Raw genomic sequence first — 23279 nt, 5'->3', positions numbered from 1 at the left:
TGCTCGTAAAAATTCCTATTTTCTAAAAACCTGCAGGACCATAGTGTACATACATGTATTATGCAGGGGTGCCCTTTGGTGGTGTGGGGGAATTCTTAGACTGTCCCCCACCCATTTTCCAATCACACAGGGGAGTGCCCTGTCCATTCAACTGCTCATAAGTAAGGGAAGATTTCCACACACTCCAGGGCGGGCAGCCCGTCTGCTAGGTCAGCGGCTCATAAAATAGAGAAAATTCTCACTCTCTCACATCCCAGGGAAAGGGTCCACTGGGTCATGGGTTTCATCAACCAGCAACTTAAGTCCGGACCTGGTCAGCAGCTCATGAGTAATGGAAAATTCTCCTCTGGGTCATAAGGTTCGGGTGACGTGCCCTTGCTTTCAGCACTCCCGCATGGGGTAGCCCTGGGGCAGCTGGAGTCAGCTTACATCTTAGACCTGGTCAGCAGCTCATACCCCCCCTCCCCCCCGCATTCATTCTTACACACTCATTCATTCCCCATATCTAGATTCATCTCATTTAACAAAAACCTTAATTCTTTACCTCCGGACTTAATACAACCTTTCCATTATTTGAGGTGGCAAAAAGCCCTCAGCACCGATGCATTAACCTTATTGAAGGCAGCAAAACTATTCCTCAGAACCGCATTAGCTAACCTTACTTGAGGGCGGCAACAAATTCCTCAGCACCCCTCTGCATCTGATCTTGTTGCAAAATCATTAAGTTCAGATGGTGTAAGCCCCAAAGAGACAGACATCCCCATGGGCAGTCCTCCTCCTACACCCCAGTAGAGACTTCAAAAGGTATCTTACCTCTCGTTTGGTGCCTTGGGGTTCGAAGGGGAGTGGTCCGTAGTGACTACCACTGTCTCAGCTGGGCGTTGCCAGCTGAGTTGCCATGGGGGGAGGAATAGCTCAGTGGTTTGAGCATTGGCCTGCTAAACCCAGGGTTGTGAGTTCAATCCTTGAGATGGCCATTTAGGGATCTGGGGCAAAAATTGGGGATTGGTCCTGCTTTGAGCAGGGGGTTGGACTAGATGACCTCCTGAGGTCCCTTCCAACCCTGATATTCTATGAGTCACAGCTCAAAATTGTGGAAGAAAAATGCAGTCTTCACTCTTAGGTTGTTTGAAACAAGACAGAGACAGTTTATCCTCAAGCAATTGCAAGAGGAAGAGAGCGCATGGACAGGCAGTTCCCCTTCCTAGGCAGGTCTCTGCCAGATAAATAATTAGGGCAAGCATTTATACCTTTTTGTTGTATACAATAATGATCCACAGCCACATCTTGTTTATACATATTCCTTCCTGATATCTTACTTTTACTCAGCAGTTCCTGCTGCAGTCTGTGTTCCATTCTTATCTAATACAAGGTCAAAACAGCATCTCTTACAGTTTTCCTACTTGCCCAGGCCCTGCCTTAAAGTCTTGCTTTATTAGAGTTACAGTTAGCCTGAATCTTGCTCTATTCTTAAGAAAACTAAGAATTCTGCATTCAAATTCCCTTTATCTCTTTTTCCACTGCCACAACTTCAACTACAAAAATGATACACATACAGATAGCACAATTATAATCATAACCTTTCCATAGACAGCTTACTGGACCTCCTTTGTACAAGATTTGGTGCAAATATATAACTGTGGTTGCAATGATCTATACGGTCAGTTTATGTCCATAACATCACACACGTCATGAGTGGCAGAGGAGTTATTCCTTAAACTCCAAAAGCAAGAGGAGTTTGACGTTGATCTCATCACGTGTTGTAGCTACAACACAAGATTGCTTGTGGCGCTCATGGGGGTGCTGACCACAGTGGAATGCTGCTTCTGGTGTTGGGAAACAACTGCTGAGTGGTGGGATCACATTGTCATGCACATCTGGGATGATGAGCAATAGCTGCAAAGCTTTCGGATGAGGAAAGCCACATTCTTGGGACTGGTTTCAGAGTAACAGCCATGTTAGTCTGTATTCGCAAAAAGAAAAGGAGTACTTGTGGCACCTTAGAGACTAACCAATTTATTTGAGCATAAGCTTTCGTGAGCTACAGCTCACTTCATCGGATGCATCCGATGAAGTGAGCTGTAGCTCACGAAAGCTTATGCTCAAATAAATTGGTTAGTCTCTAAGGTGCCACAAGTACTCCTTTTCTTATTCCTGGGACTGTGTGATAAGCTCATCCTTGAGCTGCAGGGCTGGGGCACGAGAATGAGAGCTGCCATAGTTGGAGAAGCATGTAGCAATTGCACTGTGGAAGCTGGCTACTCCAGACTGCTACCAGTCGGTTGCTAACCAGTTCAGAGTGGGAAAGATGACTGTTGGATGCATGTTGACAAAAGTGTGCAGGGCTATTCATTGCATCCTGTTCCAAAAGACCGTGACTCTGGGCAAAATGCATGATATTGTGGATGACTTTGCACGAACAGGCTTCCCTAACTGTGGAGGGGTGATAGATGGCACACACATTTCAATGCTGGCACAAGACCACCTAGCCACCGAGTACATTAATCACAAGGGATATTTCTCTGGTTTTCCAGGCACTTGTGGATCACCATGGGCATTTCACAGACATTAACGCAGGCTGGTCCAGAAAGGTGCATGATGCATGCATCTTTTGGAACACTGGCCTGTTCAGGAAGCTGCAATCAGGGACTTTCTTTCTGGACCAAAAGATCACCGTAGGGGAAGTTAAAATGCCCATTGTGATCCTGGGAGACCCTGCCTACCCCTTAATGCCGTGGCTTATGAAGCGATATACAGGACACCTTGACAGCAGCAAGGAGTGGTTCAAAAACAGGCTGAGCAAGAGCAGAATGACTGTTGAGTGTGCTTTTGGCCTTTTAAAGGCCCGCTGGCGCTGCCTGTATGGAAGGCTGGACCTGGCCGATGACAATATTTCTATGTTTATAGCCACATGCTGTATGCTTCATAATATTTCTGAAGGGAAGGGTGAAAGCTTCACTCAGGGCTGGACCACTGAGGCTCAGCACCTGGAAGCTGAATTTGAACAGCCAGAGACCAGGGCTATTAGAGGGGCGCAGTGCAGGGCCATAAGGATCAGGGATGCCTTGAGGCAGCAATTTGAAGCTGAAAGCCACTAATATTTGTTGCTATGCACAGGAGTGCAGTGCTTGTAATGTTAGTAGGTGATTGTGATTGGTGCAGATGATGCACTATGACGGCTTAAGAAAACTGCCTGTTGCTTTGCAGGGCTCTGTTTGCTTTCAAACCAAAACTATACTTTTATCAAAAAGCAACAAGCAGAGGAGAGAGACAAACAAAAAAGAAAAACATCAGCACTGTGGGTGATGGGAGGGTCCCATGAGGAGGTGGGGTCCTGGGACAATTAAAGATTTGTGTATGTTTAGTGTGGCAAATTGCTGGCACTACTATGATGGGTCTCGCGCTTTCTCTTCTTGGGGGGCAGGGGGAGGGGTGTTCAGGGCACTATTTCTTGCCCCTGAACTGAGGTATTAACTGCCCCACTAGTGTCCTAGAGGAGGGGAGAGGAGAGGGAGGGACCCAGGCCAGCCCTCTACTCCAGGTCCCAGCCCAGGGGCCCTGGAGATAGCGGTAAACCACTAGAACTAGCGGCTCCTTCCCCTGGGCTACTTCTCTCTCCTGCCCTTCAGCTTGTGGGGCTTCCTGCCCTCCCTCTGCACAAACCAGGTGTCCCTTTACCGAGGGTCTTGGTTTTCTTAGCCCACCGCAGCACTTCTCCAAACTCTCCTCTGCTTCCCTCCAAACTGCTCTTTGCTCCAACACCAATCCACTCTGCTTCAACTCCTCCTCTTATCTGATTGAAGCAGGGAGTTTTTATCATGTGACTGGCTTCAGGTGCTTTAATTAATTTATAGGAAACTTTCTTCCCTCTACAGGGAATAAGTCTCCCTTCTGGCACTCTCCTGCTGCCCTCTGGCCTGGGCTTTCCTTACTTTTTGCCCCTGCTTTCAGATTCCCCCCTGATCGGGCCAGACGCTCTCTCCCCTTCTCCCCCCCCCCTTTTTTTTTGTTGTTTTTCTGCTGTTGCTTGAGTGCTGGTCGGCTGCCGGCTGGCTGTCAGCCCCCCCCCCCCCGGCCCTCGGACACTGCTACTGCTGCAGCTGAGGCCCCCTGAGGGGGGGGGGCCCTGCTGGCCTGCTCCCCGGAGGGAGGGAGTGGAGGGACCCAGCCGCTTGCTGTTTGTTTGTGGACCCGTATCCGGCCGAGACTCTTATAATCTGTTCTGGCATCCCTGGAATGCTACAGCTGCAAAGAAAGCCCAGAAAAGAAAGGGAAAAAGCCGTCTACCAGAGGAACACCACCCGGGGAATCTACAAATCGCCATGGAGGGGGCTTTAAGACTGAGTAACTTTCGAACTGTGCTCTCGTGTGGGGGGAGGCCTTGACTGTGTTTGTAGGGACACGGGGGTGTGGCACAGAACTGCCCCCCGATCCATCTGTGTCCTCCCAACCCCCACACTACCATCTTCACCACTGCCCCCTCCACCGTCTTTGCTGGCTGCTTAACGTCTGCCTCTGAACTCAGCTGCTCGCCCTGATTCCACCGTGTGGGCCAGAAGCACCAGCCAACCAAACAGAACTCTCTGGACAAGCGTACGCTGGTTCATTTGCTCCCCCCCGAATTGTCCACCCCACAGCTTGTCCCTTTTTACCTGACCCCAACTCCTGTTAACCACCTGCCGCCGCCCCCGCTGGGGCATCGGCAATGGAAGGCACTGGGGTGACCTCCGCCGCTGCCATGCCCCAGACTCTAGGGGAGCCCCCCCAGCTGGCGGGAAAGGCCAGGGCAAGAAGAAGGGGAAGGGTCCTGCTAAAATCTCCAGGCCCTCCATGGCAGAGGCCACCCCCACTGCTGCGGCCCCGCCACTGACCATGGCGTCCTTCCCCGCTGCCTCCTCCAACAGCTCTCCGGGTGTCCCTCCCTCAGCCCCCCCCCGCCTGCCACCTTGTCATCTCTCCCGCCCACTGCCTCCGCCACCATCAACAGCGGCCGGGGCCCCTTTCCCACCATGACAAGGAAGCACGGTGTTCGATGCCTCCTGGTGCATGCCTCGCCCCATGTGGAGACCTACATGTGGGCGTTGGTGAGAGTGGTGGGGCCCTTGGCCATTGTGGCAGCCTCCAAAATGTACGGGAAGGTCATCTTCTTCTTAGCATCGGAGGCTGCCACCCAGGAAGCGGTGGAGAGGGGCCTGGCGGTGGGGCGGGTGTTTGTCCCTCTAGAGCTGCTAGAGGACCTGGGCGTCTGCCTTGTCCTGACCTCTGTCCTTCTTTTCTCCCCAGTGCTGCCCTGTTACCTGCCCTTTCCATCCTGGGGAAACCTGTTTCTGTTATAAGCCCTCTCCCGTTGGGCTGCAAGGACCCCACCCTCCATCACATCTTTTCCTTCTGCTGGTAAGTGCAGCTTCTACTGCTGCCGGTGGCGCGTGACAGAGAAGCGCACGAGGGGTCCTTCCTAGTTCCCTACCAGGGGGCCCGTTACCAGGTGTACTTCTCCACGGAGGAAGCCCAGTGCTACCTCTGCCAGGTGTCTGGGCATGTCCGGAGGGACTGCCCCTTAGCCCGGCAAGGAGGGGCACCTGGGATCCCCGAGACCCAGCAGGACATCGGCCCCGTCACTGCCGCCGCCCCTGGCCACCTGGTACCCGAACCCGCCCCCCATCCTCTTCGGACCACCACTACTCCTACTCAGGCCCAAGGGACACCTGCCCTACAATGCCCAGATGAGTGGGAGAGCTCCGCCCTTGCTGCTGACAAGCTGGCGGGGCCTATGGAGGAGGGTGTGGCAGGGATATCACCAGGCATGGGAGAGAGCCTGCCCCAGGGAGAATCCTCCCTCCCTTATGCTGCCCCACCGTTCCACCCCCCCCCCAGTCCCTGAGCCATTGCCTCTACCCCGTGACACGACCTCTGCTAACCAGTCCCCAGATGATGCCATGGAGGGCTGGTCCCTAGTCCAGGGGAAGCAAGGCAAGCAGAAGGCTCGAGCTCCGCCTCATCCACCCAAAGCGGAGGCCCCCTGGAAGACCAGGAAGGGGGGCACCGATGCCAAACCTTCTGCTTTGCCCACAAGTGCGTCCCATTCACTGGTGCCAGCTGGGAAAGAAGTGGCAGCACCGGAAGGTAGTGTCTCCCCTCCATGGGAGACCCTCCCTCCGAGACCCTCGAGGAAGCCCCTTCTGTCCTGACACTACCCGAAGCCCCCGTGAACCCCGAGGCAACTGTCGTGGCGGGTGCCAGCGGGGAGAACCCCGGGGTGGTGGAAAGTGTCTTCTCCATGTTTGAGGAGATCGAGGCCCTAGATCTGACCCCGGTAGCCCAAGGGGAGGATGACCTTTTGCCAGCAAACCTTGATCTGGGCGACCTTACTCCACCCCTCTTTTCCCCATGCTCCCTCCCCCTAATTGCTGCTTCTGCTCCCACCTCCGAGGAGCCCCTGGACTCCTCCATCGACCCAGCCGCTGATGGCACCCCACTGACAACCACCAAGCCTGCTCAGGTGACAGCCGGCGCCACATGGCCAGGACACAAGTCACCAGGCACACCCCCTGTTGGTGCGGAGCAATTGACTTCCTTCCCGGGCGGGGGCCCTACATAAGATAATCCACCTCCTGATGCTGTGGCCGCTAAATCCACCATAGAGCCCACACCCGATATCACTGACAGCTCCCTCCCCACCCCCTTAACCCTCGAGCCTGATCGGGAGGGAGAGTACTCTGTGGTTTTCCTGCAGGAGACCCATACGGATATGACTGCTGAAGACAGTTGGCGGCTGGAGTGCGGGGACAGGGTCTACTTTAGCCATTCCACGGTTCAACAGGCTGGAGTGACGACCCTGTTCTCCCCTGACCTATGGCACAAGGTGCTAGGGGTCGCCAAGGCTGTGCCGGGTCGCCTGCTGCATCTCTGGGTCCGTATGGAGGGACTCGTGGTTAACCTTGTTGACTTCTATGCCCTGACATTGGGCCCGGAGCAACTGCAATTCTATCAGCAGGCGTCCGCCTTCCTCAACACCTTAGATTTTCACGAGTGCCTGGTCCTGGGAGGGGATTTTAATACCACCCTTGAGGAGTGGGACCGCTCGGGGACCAAGCACAGCTTGGCTGCCGCGGACACCCTCTGGGAGATAGTTGAACATCACTCCCTAGTGGACATCTGGTGTGACGACCACCCGGATGACACTTCCATGTTCACCTTTGTCCGGGTGGAAGCCCATCGGTCGCTTCACTCCCGGTTGGACCGCATTTATTTATCATGCTTCCATCTCTCACGAGCCCACTCCTCCAGCATTCGGCTGGCCCCATTTTCTGACCATCACCTAGCCACCATGACAGCCTCCCTCTGTGTGGAGAGGCCGGGGCCGGCCTATTGGCATTTTAACAACAGCCTGTTGGAGGATGAGGGCTTTGTGACGTCCTTCTGGGAATTCTGGCTGGCCTGGTGAGGGCAGCAGCGTGCCTTTCCCTAGGCACAGCGATGGTGGGACCTGGGGAAGGTGTGCGCCTAGCTTTTCTGCAGCGACTACACCCGGGGCACCAGCCGACGGAGAAATGCGGTGATAGAGCAGTTGGAATGGGAGGTCTTAGAGCTGGAGAGGCACCTGGCCGCCAGCCCCAAGGACCCACTCTTCTGCGGAGTGTGCCGGGAGAAGCAGGAGGAGCTCCGGGCCCTCGAGGACCATCGGTCCTGGGGTTCCTTTGTTCGATCCCGCATCCGTCTCCTTTGGGAGATGGATTGCGGCTCCCGCTTCTTCTATGCCCTGGAGAAAACAAAGGGGGCCAAGAAACACGTCACCTGCCTCCTGGCAGGAGACAACACCCCCCTCATGGAACCGGTGGAGATGTGCGGGAGGGCCCGAGCCTTCTATACAAGTCTTTTCTCCCCAGATCCGACCGACCCTAGCGCTTGCAGAGTACTCTGGGAGGAGCTCCCTACAGTCAGTGCGAGCGATCGAGAATGGCTAGAGTTGCCTCTCACTCTGGCCAAGTTCTCTGAAGTCCTCCATTGTATGCCCACTAATAAGTCTCCAGGCATTGACGGGCTGACCGTGGAGTTCTACCGTGTTTTGGGACGTCCTTGGCCCAGACCTAGTCACCATCTGGGCCGAGTCTCTGCAGAGCGGGGTCCTCCCTCTTTCGTGCAGGCGAGCTCTGCTTGCCTTATTGCCGAAGAAGGGGGACCTCCGCAATTTACGAAATTGGCGTCCCATCTCGCTCCTCAGCACGGACTACAAAATCGTAGCGAAAGCAATCTCGCAGCGGCTAGGTCTGTGCTGGCAGACGTGATCCACCCAGACCAGACCTACATCATCCCAGACCGCAGTATCTTTGATAATCTATTTCTGGTTCGGGACCTTTTGGAACTCGGATGTAGAGACGGTCTGTCGTTCGCCCTCCTGTCCCTAGATCAGAAGAAGGCATTCGATAGGGTGGACCACGGGTACCTCCTGAGAACTCTGCAGGCATTTGGCTTCGGACCCCAGTTTGTGGGTTTTTTCCAGGTGCTGTATGCTTCCGCAGTGTCTGGTTAAGCTCAACTGGACCCTGAATGAACCGGTCAGCTTCGGGCGAGGAGCACGGCAGGGGTACCCCCTCTCGGGCCAGCTCTACGATCTGGCGATCTAGCCCTTCCTCGTCTCCTCCGCAGGAGGATGACAGGGTTGGTGCTGTGGGAGCCAGAGCTGCGGCTGGTCCCGTCGGCGTATGCTGATGACTTGCTCCTCGTGGTCCAAGACCCGGGCGACTTGGCGCGGGTGGAGGCTTGCCAGACCATTTATTTGGCAGCCTCCTCCACCCAGGTCAACTGGGTCAAGAGCTCTGGCTTGGTGGTAGGAGACTGGTGGCAGGCGCGCTCCCTCCCACCCATGCTTCAGACCATCTGGTGGAGCATGGGTCCGCTGGTCTACCTCGGCGTTTACCTTTCTGCCACGCATCCCTCTCTGCCAGAGAACTGGGAAAATTTAGAGGGCGGGGTGATAGAGCGTCTCTGGAAATGGACGGGACTACTCCGATGTCTCTCCTTCCGAGGGAGAGCACTGGTGCTTAATCAACTAGTCCTGTCCATGCTCTGTTACCGGCTCAACACCCTGGTCCCAGCCCCAGGTTTCCTGACCAAGGATATCGATTCTGGGGTTCTTTTGGTCAGGAATGCACTGGGCCCCTGTAAGGGTTCTTTATCTACCCCTGAAGGAAGGAGGACAGGGCCTGAAGTGTCTGCACACTCAGGTCCGCGTCTTCTGCCTCCAGGCCCTATAGCTCCTCTATGGTGCAGGTAGTTTGGCATGGTGCACACTGGTGCACACCATCCTGCGCTGCATCCGAGGGCTCCGATATGACCGGCAGCTCTTCTATCTCCATCCGGGAGGTCTTCCATGAGACCTCTCCGGGCTGCTGGTCTTCTACCTGGACCTCCTCTGGACTTGGAAACTGTTTTTAATGACCAGGTCTGTGGTGGCCACCGAGGGGGCAGATCTCCTCACAGAGCCCCTGCTAGACAACCCCCAGCTCCGTGTGCAGGTGGCGGAGTTCCGCTCGGTGCACCAGAGCTTGATCCTCGCAGAAGTCACGAGAGTTGGAGACCTCCTGGACTGCGAGTGGGGAGACTGGCTGGATCCTCTGATGCTCGCTCGGCTCATGGGGCTCTCCAGACCTCCTACCCCCCGGCGCATACTTCAGGAGGTGAAGGCCACTTTGCCACCCGCTGCTCGAGCTTACCTCGACCAGGTTCTGCTCGAGGGCACGCCCCGCTCACCCTCTACTCCAGGCCCACTGGACCTTTTAATTGGACCCCTGCCCCGTAGACCCAATCGACCCCCTCACCCCTTTACTGCGAGCCAGCTGCCACCTTAGGAGGGTGAGCAGCCCCGGTGGGCCAGCCTATATTCCACCTTGGTTCCGAGGCCTGTTGGGGGATTAGTTGGCGGCTCCTTCACGGAGCTGTGGGCACGGGCACGTACTTGGAGCGGTTCACCCCCATCCCAGCTACTTGTCCCTTTTGCGGTGTGAGGGAAACCCTGGCGCACATATATTTGGAGTGCACCAGGCTGCAGCCCCTGTTCCGGCTCCTCACAACTCTTCTATTACGTTTTTGGTTGCATTTTTCCCCTCACCTTTTTATTTATGCACTCCCCATCCGTGGCCTCACAAAGTCACAGGATCTCCTAGTTAACCTCCTCCTGGCCCTGGCTAAAACAGCTATCTATAAAACCACAGCAAGGAGGTTGGCTGATGGAGTTTCCTGTGACTGTGGGGCCATTTTTCAATCCCCGGTCCGTTCACATATCTGGGCGGAGTTCCTCTGGGCGATGTCCACCGACTCCCTTGATGCTTTTGAGGAGCGGTGGGCGCTGTCCGAGGTTCTCTGCTCGGTGTCCCCGTCTGGTTCCCTTTGTTTGACTCTTTGATTGGGGGAGAGAGTAAGGGACCCCAGCCCCAACCATTGCTGCTGCGGACACCATCATCTTAGAGGGGTCATTTCACACGTGGGTGCACATGCCCCCTCCCCCGGGTTGTCCACCCCACAGCCTGCCCCTCTTGTTGGGTGCTTTCAAAGGAGGGAATTGTTGGTGACACTGGGCATGGCGCCAGGTAACTCAAGGGGGTGGCAGAACTTGAGAGTTGATGAAGCCCCCTCACTCTGGGCCACCAGGTAACTCGGAAGGGTGGAAGACCACATGAGTTGAGGAAGCCCCCCCGCCCTGGGCCAGGCGAGCTTGAACACTTCCCTCCCCTGAAGCTAATGAGAAAACAATTGTGATTGGTTGCTGTGTCACAAAACAAAAACAACAGCATATGCAATGTGTAAGTGTGTTATGCAAATAAAAACAACTTTTTTTGCTTAAAAAAACCCCCACTTTCCTGCTGCCCTCTGGCCATGCTGTATCACACTAGGTATCATACGCAATCTTATCCTTCGGAATACAGTGCAGCAGGTACTGTACTTCAGCAGGAATAACTGCAGAGGGACGGGTGTGGAGTGCAGTGGGTACTGGGTGGCCACAGGGCTGGACTGTGATGGTGCAGGAGTGGAACGCAGCGGGTACAGATTGGAACCAGGAGGTTGATAGGAGTATGTTGGCAGTAGCTGGGGGGTGCCTGGGAAGAGTTTTGTGATAGTGGGTGCAGGGGAGGGCGGGCGCGGAGCTGCTTGGTTTGCGAGCTAGCAGTGCCTGGACCGTGTCCGCTTGGCACTCCATAACGTTTAAGAGCCACTCCATGGCTTCTTTCTGGAGCACCGCGTTCTCCTTTCGGTCCCTCTTCTTGCTGTCTGGCCTTTCCTTCAATTCTTGTTTGTCGGCCATGGAGTGCATCATGACATCATGCAGAAAGTTCTCTTTAGTTCTTCACGGCTGCTTTCTAATTCTGCACAGCAGTTCAGCCAGGGATAACAAAGATGGAAGCTTGGCTCCCAAGGTCATATCTGTGAAACCAAAATGCAACATTTTACAGAAGCAGTCTTGTCTGCAACACACAGACGACTGATGCAGTGATTTAAAAAACAGTCCCTATGCACATACCTATCACTAACTGGCTGACCCCAGGCAATCACATGAGCTACAACTCCCCCAAAATGGTAACAGCAAGGGTAGGAGAAATCACTGTTCCAGGACCTGTACACTGGGCACATGGCTCTTGGGGAGAGAAAGCACTGTGTGTGTGTGTGTGGGGGGCGCTTATAATCATTCGTGTGCCCACATTTTCCACAGGCTGCTTTCATTGTGGAAGATATCTCGCTGCTGAGGGTGAGCAGGAAATCAAGGGCGGGTCTTCTCCAAGACTGGCATCTGCCCTGGCCCTTATGCAGCTTGCCTGTGTGCAGCAATGATCAATGTCCCGTCCCCCCACCCCCCCCCAGTGATGGCAGGGTGGCACGGGAAAGTTACCCTTAGTGGGGCAAGGAACAAAGGAGCTCTGCCAAAGAACCCGCGGCAGTGGATTTCCCAGTATCTCCATGAGAGTTTCATGGAGATCTCTGGGGCAGATTCCTGTGAAGTAAGGGAGTCAATGAACACCCTATTCCACTGCTCAGACTAAGTATGTGGTGGTATGCACATCATACAGACACAAACCTTCCTTCTGCAACCCTCCTGCCCCCAACAACTTGCTTCTGTGATTCCCAAAATCAAAGCCACTTACCAAGGGCCTCCTCTCCTGTTTCCACTTCACCAAGCTCTGACAGCTGTGACTGGCTAGCCTCCTCTGGGGTAGAGAAGAACTTCTGGCTGCATGCATCTCTCACCTCCGAGTTGTCCTCTGCGTCTGGGTCCCCCTCCGCCTCCACATCCTCACCCAAGATTTCCTCCTCCTGGTTTGGTCCACTCTTGACTGGCACATGAGCCACCAAAGTATTCACAGTGGCATTCACAGTGAAGGTGGGTCACCACCAAGTATTGCTTCCAGCTCAGCGTAGAACCAGGAGCTCTTGGGCACACCACCGGAGCGGCGGTTTGCATCCTGCACCTTGCGATAGGCGTTCCACAGCTCCTTCACTTTGACCCTATACTGCAGGGTGTCCCTGTCATGGACCCTTTCTCTCATGCATTGTGAAATCTCGCTGTAGGTATCATAATTCTGGAACTGGAAAGCCTCCTCTCCCCAAATGCTGATGAGGTTCAGCAGCTCGGCATTGCTCCACGCGGGGGATCGCTGGTGCATGGAGCAGGCATGGTCACCTGGAAAGATGCGCTGAGACCACTGCATGTGTCACTGAGCAAACAGGAAGGGGACTTTCAAAATTCCCAAGGAATTTAAGGGATGGGATTTATGGTTGGTCACCTGAAGGCAGGGCAGTAGAGTTCAAACCAATGATCAGAGAGGCGAGAACAGGGACTGTGGGACACCTCCCGGAGGCCAATCGCAGCGCTGTAAGCGACCAGGGTGTCTCCACTGGCATCATGGTGCTGTAGCCCCGGGGCAGAAAGCTCTACGCTGCTCATCAGGATGTTTTGGTTTTTTTTACAGTGTTGCAACTGCACAGTTTCTGCGCACTAAGTGGCTTGTCCGTGCGTACACCTGAGAAATTACACCACCGAAAGCTGATTTACCGTACAGAAACTTGCCAGCATAGACAAGGCCGTAGACGACTTACATAAGAACGCAAGACTGGTCATACTGGGTCAGACCAATGGTCCATCTAGCCCTGTGTGCTGCCTAAGAGTGACCAGTGCCAGATGCTTCAGAGGGAATGAACAGAACAGGCTTGTTGACCTGCAAGGTGAAGGTCTTTCGCCTTTACCTGTATTGTTGTTGACTCCTACTTATCCTATTTTACCACACCTCCCTCAAGGTCTCTGGGCAAATCAGGTGTGAACCATTCCTTTGATACAGACGTGTCCCAATCCAGCTGAATTGAGGCAGACTTTGGGCTAATGTCAGTTTGGAAAAGGCCCGCTTAACCCAGCAGGTTTCTCAAAAGAACAGTTGCTGTGAACTGCATGTAGTGTGGGTGTGTGAACCCCAAAGATATGAAACATGAAAGTAACACAAGGCCAGTTCTGAGGAGGTTTCCAGAGCCAGGCCTGAGGGTTAAACAGCTGGAAGGAAAAGGGGCCTCAGGCCCTATAAAAATACCTGGTTGCAAAAAGAAAACAAAAATTAAATGAAAAAAAACAAATCAAACAAAAAACAAACAAAAAAACCCGAACAACCCAGAAAAGCTCCCATCACACATCCATCACCATTTTAGATTTTGACATCTCCTGCCTGATGTGACATATTTGCTTTGCAAACAAGAGACCTGGGGAACTCTGTGGCTGTTCCCCTCTAACTGGATAAAAAGTTCACATCTTGTCTCAAGTAATTTTCCTCTTAACAGAAGATCTTAAAATTTATCAAAATAAATTCCATTTGAAATACAAATAATTACAGCCTATACTGGGTCTCTGTTCTCGTACATGCTATTTCTCTCACATATTCCCCCACTCTAATTCCTTTGGAGTGAGGTTTTAATTTCAGGATTAGTCGCCATTTCCGATATAGTAGGAGGGGGCAGGGAGAGAACTAGAAGAAAAACTGAATTATACTGTAACACTGAAAGTTATCACAGAATCAGCCTCTTACGTTTCACTAATTAACTTCATGTTTAATTTCATTGTCGCTAGTAACAACTTATTCAAAGATTAAAAATATAAACCAATAGGGAAGTTTTGTCTTTATTCCCATTTCCACCCAGTGAGCTTTGTGTGAAGTCACATTCTACAATAACCTAGGAGCCTTCCATTTCTGTGAGTTCATTAGACTCAAGAACAAAACTAAGAGACAAAACCACAGCATGACGACTCAGCATTCATGTGTCCCGCAGTCTGAACTTGTAATCTGATACATTCCCCCATTGGCTACCATCATTTGCCCAGCATGGAAGTGCTTCTTGTCCAACAAGGCAGCCAGACTGGGACCCATAGGCATAGAATCGTTCTGAAGCAATCAGCTGTTTCTCTCTGTGGTTCATGAAACTTTGAAGCCAAATGGTAGAAGACAGCTGTTCACAATTTAATGATAGCATCCTTTAGGAGTGTGATCAATGCCACTTAACTAGAGAGCAGCGTTCTAAAAATAGTTTACCTGGGCCATAGGTCACCACAGCGTCCATCTCTTTGGGTGAAGATCAACCACTAAAACCTGTAATTTCTACCTGAGTTCTTGTCAAATCGTTGACCTTACTTGGAGTAATTTTACACTTCTCTGGGGTAGAATTCTTCACCAATCACACAACATATCAGTTGCGATAATGAGGTATAAATCCCCCAAATATGGCCTTTTATTTCTTTAATCTGGTGGCACAGATTTAAAATTAGGGACTAAATTCAGGTGCATTTTAGAATCCTTGTAAGACACTAAATGTCAGGAATCTATTAAAAATAGGTATCTTTCTGCAGCTCTATCACATTCAACATGGATTTCATTTTCTACACATTTGCAGCATCTCCCAGGGGTGAGCGGAACAGAAATGTCAGTTTCATTTTTTCCATTTCTACCTAGCTAGGGATTGCATTTCCCAAATAATAGGCATCATGCATCTGATTTGGAAGGAGATATCTGCAGGAGTGACCTCCTGCAGGGCCTGGGTCACAACTGCTTTGGGAGTCAAATGCATGGGTATTTTGCTTAGTTACAAGTCATTTATTAGGCAATCCTCTTCCCAGCCCTTTAGAAAAAAATATTGACCTAACCAATTGAACAACATGGGCGTTGGGATAGTGATGGGGAATAAGGGAATCCCTCTGACTTACCCTATCTTCTTCTGTTGTTACAGAGGGTGAAATGATCTTTTCCCCTATCCCTGCCCTGTTCCTGCTCTTTGTTATAGTTCAATATATTTTAAGTGAGAAAAATGGTAGTAAAAAAATATCTGCTCTCCAGCACAACCTGAAGCAACACTAGAGCAACTAGGAATGAAACAATTTGTTCCCGAAGTGGAAACTTGATGACTAACAATTGCTTTGAAATGGGGGAAACAGTGTAACCGTGATGCTCAGGGTTTGTTTAGACTAGAAAAAGTGATGCAGTTTAGGTCAGGTCAAGAGGAAAGCTAATACAACCACTGCACCTGGGCTGCATCGGCTCTACAACTGTAATTGTCTTTTTACACCAAGATCACTAACAGGAGCTGCCGCCAACGCCATGTACAATCCTAGTGGATGTAAGGCACAGGTAGTTTTTGCCTCAGTGAAGCTTGTTGGAATCAAACCATCTCTCTGGAGCGGATGAAAATTCCTGGCTGGAGGGGGACACACTCCTACAACTCAAAACGAAAGGAGTTGATAGAAAAGATTCCAAGACTGACCCCAAAGAAGGGTGAGCAGCAAAAGGCAGAAGCAGGCAACTCATCTGGGGGAGCTGAGAGGCCACGGTGAAGATGGTGCAAAGATCGCTATGTGGGAATTAGCAAATGTGATTTTTTTTTTAAAAAAAATCTTTGGCCAGCCCTAGTCAAGGCATTTATTACAGTTCTCTCTCATGTGGATTTTATTATGTCTAATAAGGCTTGAGCTCTGATTGAAGCTTTTCCCACACGCAGAGCATGTGTAGGGTCTCTCTCCACTGTGTATTCTACGATGTGTGATAAGGTTTGAGTGCCAACTAAAGCTTTTCCCACACTCAGAACATGTGTAGGGCATCTCTCCGGTGTGGATTCTCTGGTGTGTGATAAGGGCAGAGCTCCGACTGAAGCTTTTCCTGCACTCAGAGCATGTGTAGGGTCTCTCTCCTGTGTGGATTCTCTGATGTGTGATCAGGGCAGAGCTCTGATTGAAGCTTTTCCTGCACTCAGAGCAGGTGTAGGGTCTCTCTCCTGTGTGGATTCTCTGATGTGAAATGAGGGCTGAACTATGAATGAAGCTTTTCCTGCACTCAGAGCAAGTGTAGGGCAGCTCTCCAGTGTGGATTCTCTGATGTGTGATCAGAGCATAGCTCTGATAGAAGCTTTTCCCACACTCAGAGCATATGTAGGGCATCTGTCCGCTGTGGATTCGCTGATGTGAGATGAGGGCTGAACTATCAATGAAGTGCTTCCCACACTCAGAGCATCCATAAGGTTTCTCACCCGTGTGGATTCTCTGATGTGTGATAAGGTGTGAGCTCTGATTGAAGCTTTTCCCACACTCAGAGCAGGCGTAGGGCATCTCTCCGCTGTGGATTCGCTGATGTGAGATGAGGGCTGAACCATCAATGAAGTGCTTCCCACACTCAGAGCATCCATAAGGTTTCTCACCTGTGTGGATTCTCTGATGTGTGATAAGGTGTGAGCTGTGTTTGAAGCCTTTCCCACACACAGAGCATGTGTACGGCCTCTCTCCTGTGTGGATTCGCTGATGTGAGATGAGGGCTGAACCATCAATGAAGCGTTTCCCACACTCAGAGCATCTATAAGGTTTCTCACCCGTGTGGATTCTCTGATGTGTGATAAGGTTTGAGCGCCGACTGAAGCTTTTCCCGCACTCAGAGCACGTGTAGGGTTTCTCCCCTGTGTGCATTCTACGATGTCTGATAAGGTTTGAGCTCTGACTAAAGCTTTTCCCACACTCAGAGCATGTGTAAGGCATCTCTCCTGTGTGGATTCTCCTATGTCTGATATGTTCTGAGCTCCGATTAAAATTTTTCCCACACTCATGGCATGTGTAGCGTGTCTTTTTCATGTTGATTCTCTCGTGTTTAATAAGGTCTGAGTGGCTACTGAGGTTTTCCTCTGGCCTGTGCTGACTCTCACAAGTTTCTTCTTTTTCTGGGAGTGCACAACTTCCAGAATCATTTCCTTTGGATCTTCCTGATAACATTTCATGGGATTCTACTTGCTCAGTATCTTCCTGCTGGGGTTTCTCCTCATTCTCATTCACCATCCCAACACCTAATGGGAGACAGAGAGAATCCAGACATAGGTCACTCCCTGCGCCAGAGAGAAAGGAAATCTTAGAGACAGGAATGGAAAAAGGAATTAACAAACCAAAGTATGTGCGGGAGAGATCAAACCTTTCCCCAGAGGAGAGAGGAAGGGATTAGTTCTGGGTCTGCATCTCACCATAAATCTCAGGGAAAGGAAGATTGGGGAGGGACCTGCTGCCAGTTGTCAGTCAGGGTACGTGGAAAGCCATGAGTGACATCTGCCTCATAATTCCACATCTGCAGGGAACAATCCTCAACTTAGAGAGCTCACAAGGTCTTTGTAGGGCATCCTAAATGTTTCCTGTATTCACAGACAGTTTTTTTAATTGGTTTCACCAGTTCCTCACCTTTGCATGCAGCTCTTGGGAGCACTTTTTTCTCACTGCCATGGAGATCTGGGACTCACGGGTTTTCCCCTTGTTCCAGCCATGAAATCACATCAGGTTTGGAAACTGGAAACCCTGCTCAAAGCAAAGAAAATAAGGAAGGTTCGTGGAATTTGTGGGATACCTGTCACAAAGAATATTCCATAGCTTTAACCCCAGCTCATTTTTAAGTAGTAACATCCCAAGGCCAGCTTCTTTGGCTCAAAGTGGCAGGAGAATTATTATTATAAATCATATTCATTATCTTCGTGCCTAAGGGCCAATTAACAGTGGGTCCCTGTTGTGCTCGGCACAGTACAAACCCAGAATAGTAGATGGCCCATGCCATGAAGAATTTACAATCTAAATAGACAAGGCGGACACAGAATGGGGGAAGAGGTAGAACCCACCAGCCGAGTGAACTATGTGAAGGCAGAGTGACAGATCTGATGAACACAGGCATCCATCTTGAGACTACCGTATTTAATGTTACGACTAGGGCCAAAGTTTTCTGGAAATTGCCGCTATGACTGCATTTTTTCCCGAAGTTACTCTTCGTTTCTGGAATCACCCTTCACATCCGGAATTGCTGAACAGAGGGTGGGTGGGGCATGCAGGATCACAACCCCCAGATTTCTGCCCAGAGACACCTGACTCATCCCCAGGGTGCAGAGCAGAGATGTGTGGGCTGGGCACACAGGGTCATGCCCCCCCCCCCCACCGATTTCTGCCTGGAGACACCTGACTCCTCCCCGGGACACAGGGAAGAGGCTGGCTGCTGTTGAGACTTGCTAATTTGTTCCCTCCTCATACAAGTCTGGACTCAGCAAAACCACTGTGGAGCTTCCCCTGGGCAGGCAGGGCACTTGGTAGTCGGACGCTGGGCTCCCTCATCATGCTGCAGAGCAGACGGCACTCGCACCTGCTCTCAGCTGTGTCCACAGCACTTCTCCCCTGCACACATCTGGTTCATGCCCCATCTCCCCAGCACACAGCTGACTCCAGGCTCTCTATGCCCAGTGTCTGGGCCCCGCCTCCCTCACACAGCTGGCTGCTGTCCCCTTCCCCCAATGCACTTTCATGCTGTAAAGGATTAGATATTGCTCATGTTTGTCAATTACTCTGTTTTCATTGCCAGCAAACACTGGCTGTGTTATGACTGTTATGTGTATGTATGAGCCAGCCCTTGAAAGCATGAACACTTCACAGACTATGATGCTGAGATGGGCCAGATGATACCAGGGAGGGCTCAGGGATGGGTTTCCTGTGCAATCTGGTGTGACTAAGGGGTGATGAATGCCAGATCTCAAGGCTGGTTATGCAGATCTCCCATCATTTGAAGCTTTGCCCAATGCAGAAGGGGGCAGTGACTGATTTTACCTCTTTCAGGAGACTGAAAAAGACAGACTTTTTGGGGAGAAATAGCTGAGTTTGAGCTGATTGAGAGGGCTTTTTGGGCTACAAACTGACTTGACCTGATAACCAAGAGGTAACCCTTTAAGAAAGGTTTTAATACACTTCGGAACCGATCAGGGATTCCCAAGAGAACTGATGAGGGGGCGATGGTAAATATGCATTTAGATGCTCTTCTTGTTTTATATGTTTTCCTCATAAGGCTTAACCTCTGGCCCACTGTCATGGATCCATAGGATCTGTGCTATGCCCTGGATTTTAAAACAGTCCTTGGGACGTGCCCCTTGAGTGTGCTAGACCCCCAAGGGGTCCCACTCTTTCACAAGGATAGGCCATGCAGCTTCACCACCTGAGACTGAGCCTCTGGCTTCAAAACTCCTATTTCAACCTGTGAGCTCTGCCAGCAGGTCCAGCTGAACGACACTCCTCTTCAGAGACCGTTCCTCATTCATGCTTCAATGCACCTCAGCAAGTTTTTGCTCGCACACTGGGCAGAATTTTAAAACATAGCAGGGTTCATTAGTCAACTGAAACAAAGCATTGGAAAGTTGTTTGTCTTTCCTTCTCTATGTAGTCCAGACTGGCCAATGCCCTTAAAATCACAGAATATCAGGGGTGGAAGGAACTTCAGGAGGTCATCTAGTCCAAACCCCTGCTCAAAGCAGCACCAATCCCCAATTTTTGCCCCAGATCCCTAAATGGCCCCCTCAAGGATTGAACTCACAACCCTGGGTTTAACAGGCCAATGTTCAAACACACTGAGCTATCCCTCCCCACAAGGCCCTTGAGCTTTGCTGCTGTAGAAAACATTTTGTTTTCCTTTCACTGTGCCTGTCCATTTGTCTTCACTCCAGTACAACTCCCTGCATCTACAAGCCCAGTTCTTCCTGCTCCCAAAAACACAACGAGTCCATGTATGCTTCATTCAGCCGAACGGAGATCCTCCCATGGCCAGGTGACAATTATTCCATTGTCTCTGTCGGGTATTCCATTGATGTAGGCTGATCCCAGACAGTCCTTAATGACCCATTCACATCACCCTATGACAGCTACATGACAAAACACCTCATGTCTCCTGCTCTTTCTAATCAAAGCAATACCAATCACAGAGGGAAACTGAAGTGTGTATTCACATAATAGAAGTATCAGCAGAATTCCCACCTCTATCACACACACACTGCTCACAGCTCTTGGAGAGAAAGCAAAGCACAGCAACTGGATGTTAGTCCAGTGAACACAGTGGAGAACAAGCTGCAATCCTCAAACCCTGGTCAAAAGGAGAGGCATGTGGATCCCTACCCATAGGGAGGGCTGGCTAGAGGCCTGATACCTGAGAGGACATTCCTTGAGCAGACCATGGAGGAAGGTCAAAGGCTTAGCTACCCCAGAACTGTTACATCGCAAAAGCACATTTTGGGGAATTAGGAAATCTAGTGACTCAAGTGTAATAAGAGGGAGAATTAAACTGCACCAGTTTGTGGAGAAGGTTGGGAATTAAACACTAACATTCAGGAACAACAGCCTCTAATTCTTCCAGAAAAGGAGAATGTAAGAAACAAGAACTGGGCCACGCAACCTCAAAAGGAACAGGCTCAAAGATCCAAGGAGCCTGGAGGGAAGACAGCTTGTGGCTGGGGCAGTTGGGGAGAGGGGGGACAAGACTCTCACTCCTGTTGACCCCGACCTGATTTTATGATCTATGACCTAGTCTCATGTCTTGTGGGCAATTTTATACTCACTAGAGGAATAAAACGTCTTTATCAGAGTATTGCTTATTAGCTTGGAACATGCATAGAGGAGCAAGGAGGTGAACATAAATAAATGGGTTATTAATCTTGCTACAGTTAAGGGCTTTATATTAGGTTGAGGCTTTGTGGGAGTAGTTATGCTGAAGTCTGCGATTTACCTGAATAAGCCTAAGGAGAGAAGCCCGGGTCAGATATTCTGCACCCTCATTTTGACAAACTAACGAGTAACCACAAACAGGTGCAATACGCCACAGTATTCTGAAAGAAGGAATTTTGGGTGGGCTTTAGGACATAATTATGATGCATTTTGTGCAAGATACATCATGTGTGGTGTCATGGGAAAAGTTATGATTTGCTTAATATGATTATCCTATTTGTGTGCATGGATCATGTTTGTATCTGAAGTTATGGACATTGACTATGTATCTGTATTTCAAATATGCGTACTCTGGGTAACACCCACAACTAGCCTTTCAGGTACAACAATAAAAAAGCCAGACAGTGCTGATTGCTCATCAACAAAGACAATGGACTGTGGAAGAGCTTAGCCTTCCTGTGAATGTTTCAGCCAGCATATGAGTCATGGTTACTATGACTCAGCAGGGCATGTGACCAGACCAAATGACACTGAACTCTATTTTGATACCTGTATTTTTCCACAAACTGGACTGGGAACTGAGTTTGGAACAAATGGTTCCTACCATATGGAAAAGCTACATAAGGTGGTGTGTGACATAGAATCATAGAATAACAGAGTTGGAAGGGACCTCTGGAGGCCATCTAGTCCAACCCCTGCCCAGAGCAGCACCAATCCCCAACTAAATCATCCCAGCCAGGGCTTTGTCAAGCCTGACTTTAAAAACTTCTAAGGAAGGGGATTCCACCACCTCTCTAGCTAACGCATTCCAGTGTTTCACCACCCTCCTAGTGAAAAAGTTTTTCCTAATATCCAACCTAAATCTCCCCCACTGCAACTTGAGACCATTACTCCTTGTTCTGTCATCTGCTATCATGGAGAATAGTCTAGATCCATCCTCTTTGGATCCACCTTTCAAGTAGTTAAAAGCAGCTATCAAATCCCCCCCCATTCTTCTCTTCCGTAGACTAAACAATCCCAGTTCCCTCAGCCTCTCCTCATAAGTCATGTGTTCCAGACCCCTAATCATTTTTGTTGCCCTTCGCTGGACTCTCTCCAATTTTTCCACATCCTTCTTGTGGTGTGGGGCCCAAAACTGGACACAGTACTCCAGATGAGGCCTCACCAATGTCGAATAGAGGGGAACGATCACGTCCCTCGATCTGCTGGCAATGCCCCTACTTATACACCCCAAAATGCCACTGACCTTCTTGGCAATAAGGGCACACTGCTGACTCATATCCAGCTTCTCGTCTACTGTCACCCCTAGGTCCTTTTCTGCAGAACTGCTGCCGAACCATTCAGTCCCTAGTCTGTAGAGGTGCATTGGATTCTTCTGTCCTAAGTGCAGAACTCTGCACTTGTCCTTGTTGAACCTCATCAGATTTCTTTTGGCCCAATCCTCTAATTTCTCTAGGGCCCTCTGTATCCTATCCCTACCCTCCAGCGTATCTAACACTCCTCCCAGTTTAGTGTCATCTGCAAACTTGCTGAGGGTGCAATCCACACCATCCTCCAGATCATTAATGAAGATATTGAACAAAACCAGCCCCAGGACCGACCCTTGGGGCACTCTGCTAGATACCGGCTGCCAACTAGACATGGATCCATTGGTCACTACCCATTGAGCCCGACAATCTAGCCAACTTTCTACACACCTTGTAGTGCATCCATGCAGCCCATACTTCTTTAACTTGCTGACAAGAATACTGTGGGAGACCATGTCAAAAGCTTTGCTAAAGTTGAGGAACAACACATCTACTGCTTTCCCTTCATCCACAGAATCAGTTATCTCATCATAGAAGGGAATTAGATTAGTCAGACGTGACTTGCCCTTGGTGAATCCATGCTGACTGTTCCTGATCGCTTTCCTCTCGTCTAAGTGCTTCAGAATTGATTCCTTGAGGATATGCTCCATGATTTTTCCGGGGACTGAGGTGAGGCTGACCGGCCTGTAGTTCCCAGGATCCTCCTCCTTCCCTTTTTTAAAGATTGGCACTACATTAGCCTTTTTCCAGTCTTCCGAAACTTCCCCTGATCGCCATGAGTTTTCAAAGATAATGGCCATGGCTCTGCAATCACATCCGCCAATTCCTTTAGCACTCTCGGATGCAACGCATCCGGCCCCATGGACTTGTGTACGTCCAGTTTTTCTAAATAGTCCCAAACCACTTCTTCCTTCACAGAGGGCTGGCCACCTCCTCCCCATGCTGGGCTGCCCAGTGCAGTAGTCTGGGAGCTG

The 23279-nt window shown here is 50.7% G+C and overlaps 1 protein-coding gene across 4 annotated transcripts in view; it reads right to left on the bottom strand.

Annotated features, from left to right (window-relative positions):
* Positions 1-14053: 14053 nt before the first annotated feature.
* LOC144258247 (uncharacterized) overlaps positions 14054-23279 on the bottom strand; it is a 336945-nt gene continuing 327719 nt past the window's right edge. Inside the window, exons 3-5 of one of the 4 annotated variants that reach the window (XM_077806663.1) lie at positions 17723-17836; positions 17437-17612; positions 14054-17340 (exon numbers count right to left, since the gene is read on the bottom strand). In XM_077806663.1, coding sequence (XP_077662789.1) covers positions 15923-17332 — 1410 coding nt within the window. In that variant the 5' untranslated portion in view covers positions 17333-17340; positions 17437-17612; positions 17723-17836 and the 3' untranslated portion in view covers positions 14054-15922. The remainder of the gene's footprint in view (positions 17341-17436; positions 17613-17722; positions 17837-23279) is intronic. The other 3 variants (XM_077806664.1, XM_077806665.1, XM_077806662.1) reach the window with 3 other exon arrangements.

The sequence above is a fragment of the Eretmochelys imbricata genome, chromosome 28, assembly GCF_965152235.1.
Source record: "Eretmochelys imbricata isolate rEreImb1 chromosome 28, rEreImb1.hap1, whole genome shotgun sequence".
NCBI classification, from domain to species: domain Eukaryota; kingdom Metazoa; phylum Chordata; order Testudines; family Cheloniidae; genus Eretmochelys; species Eretmochelys imbricata.
Note: the sequence above shows the minus strand (reverse complement) of the source record. Positions and strands in the feature narration are given on the sequence as shown.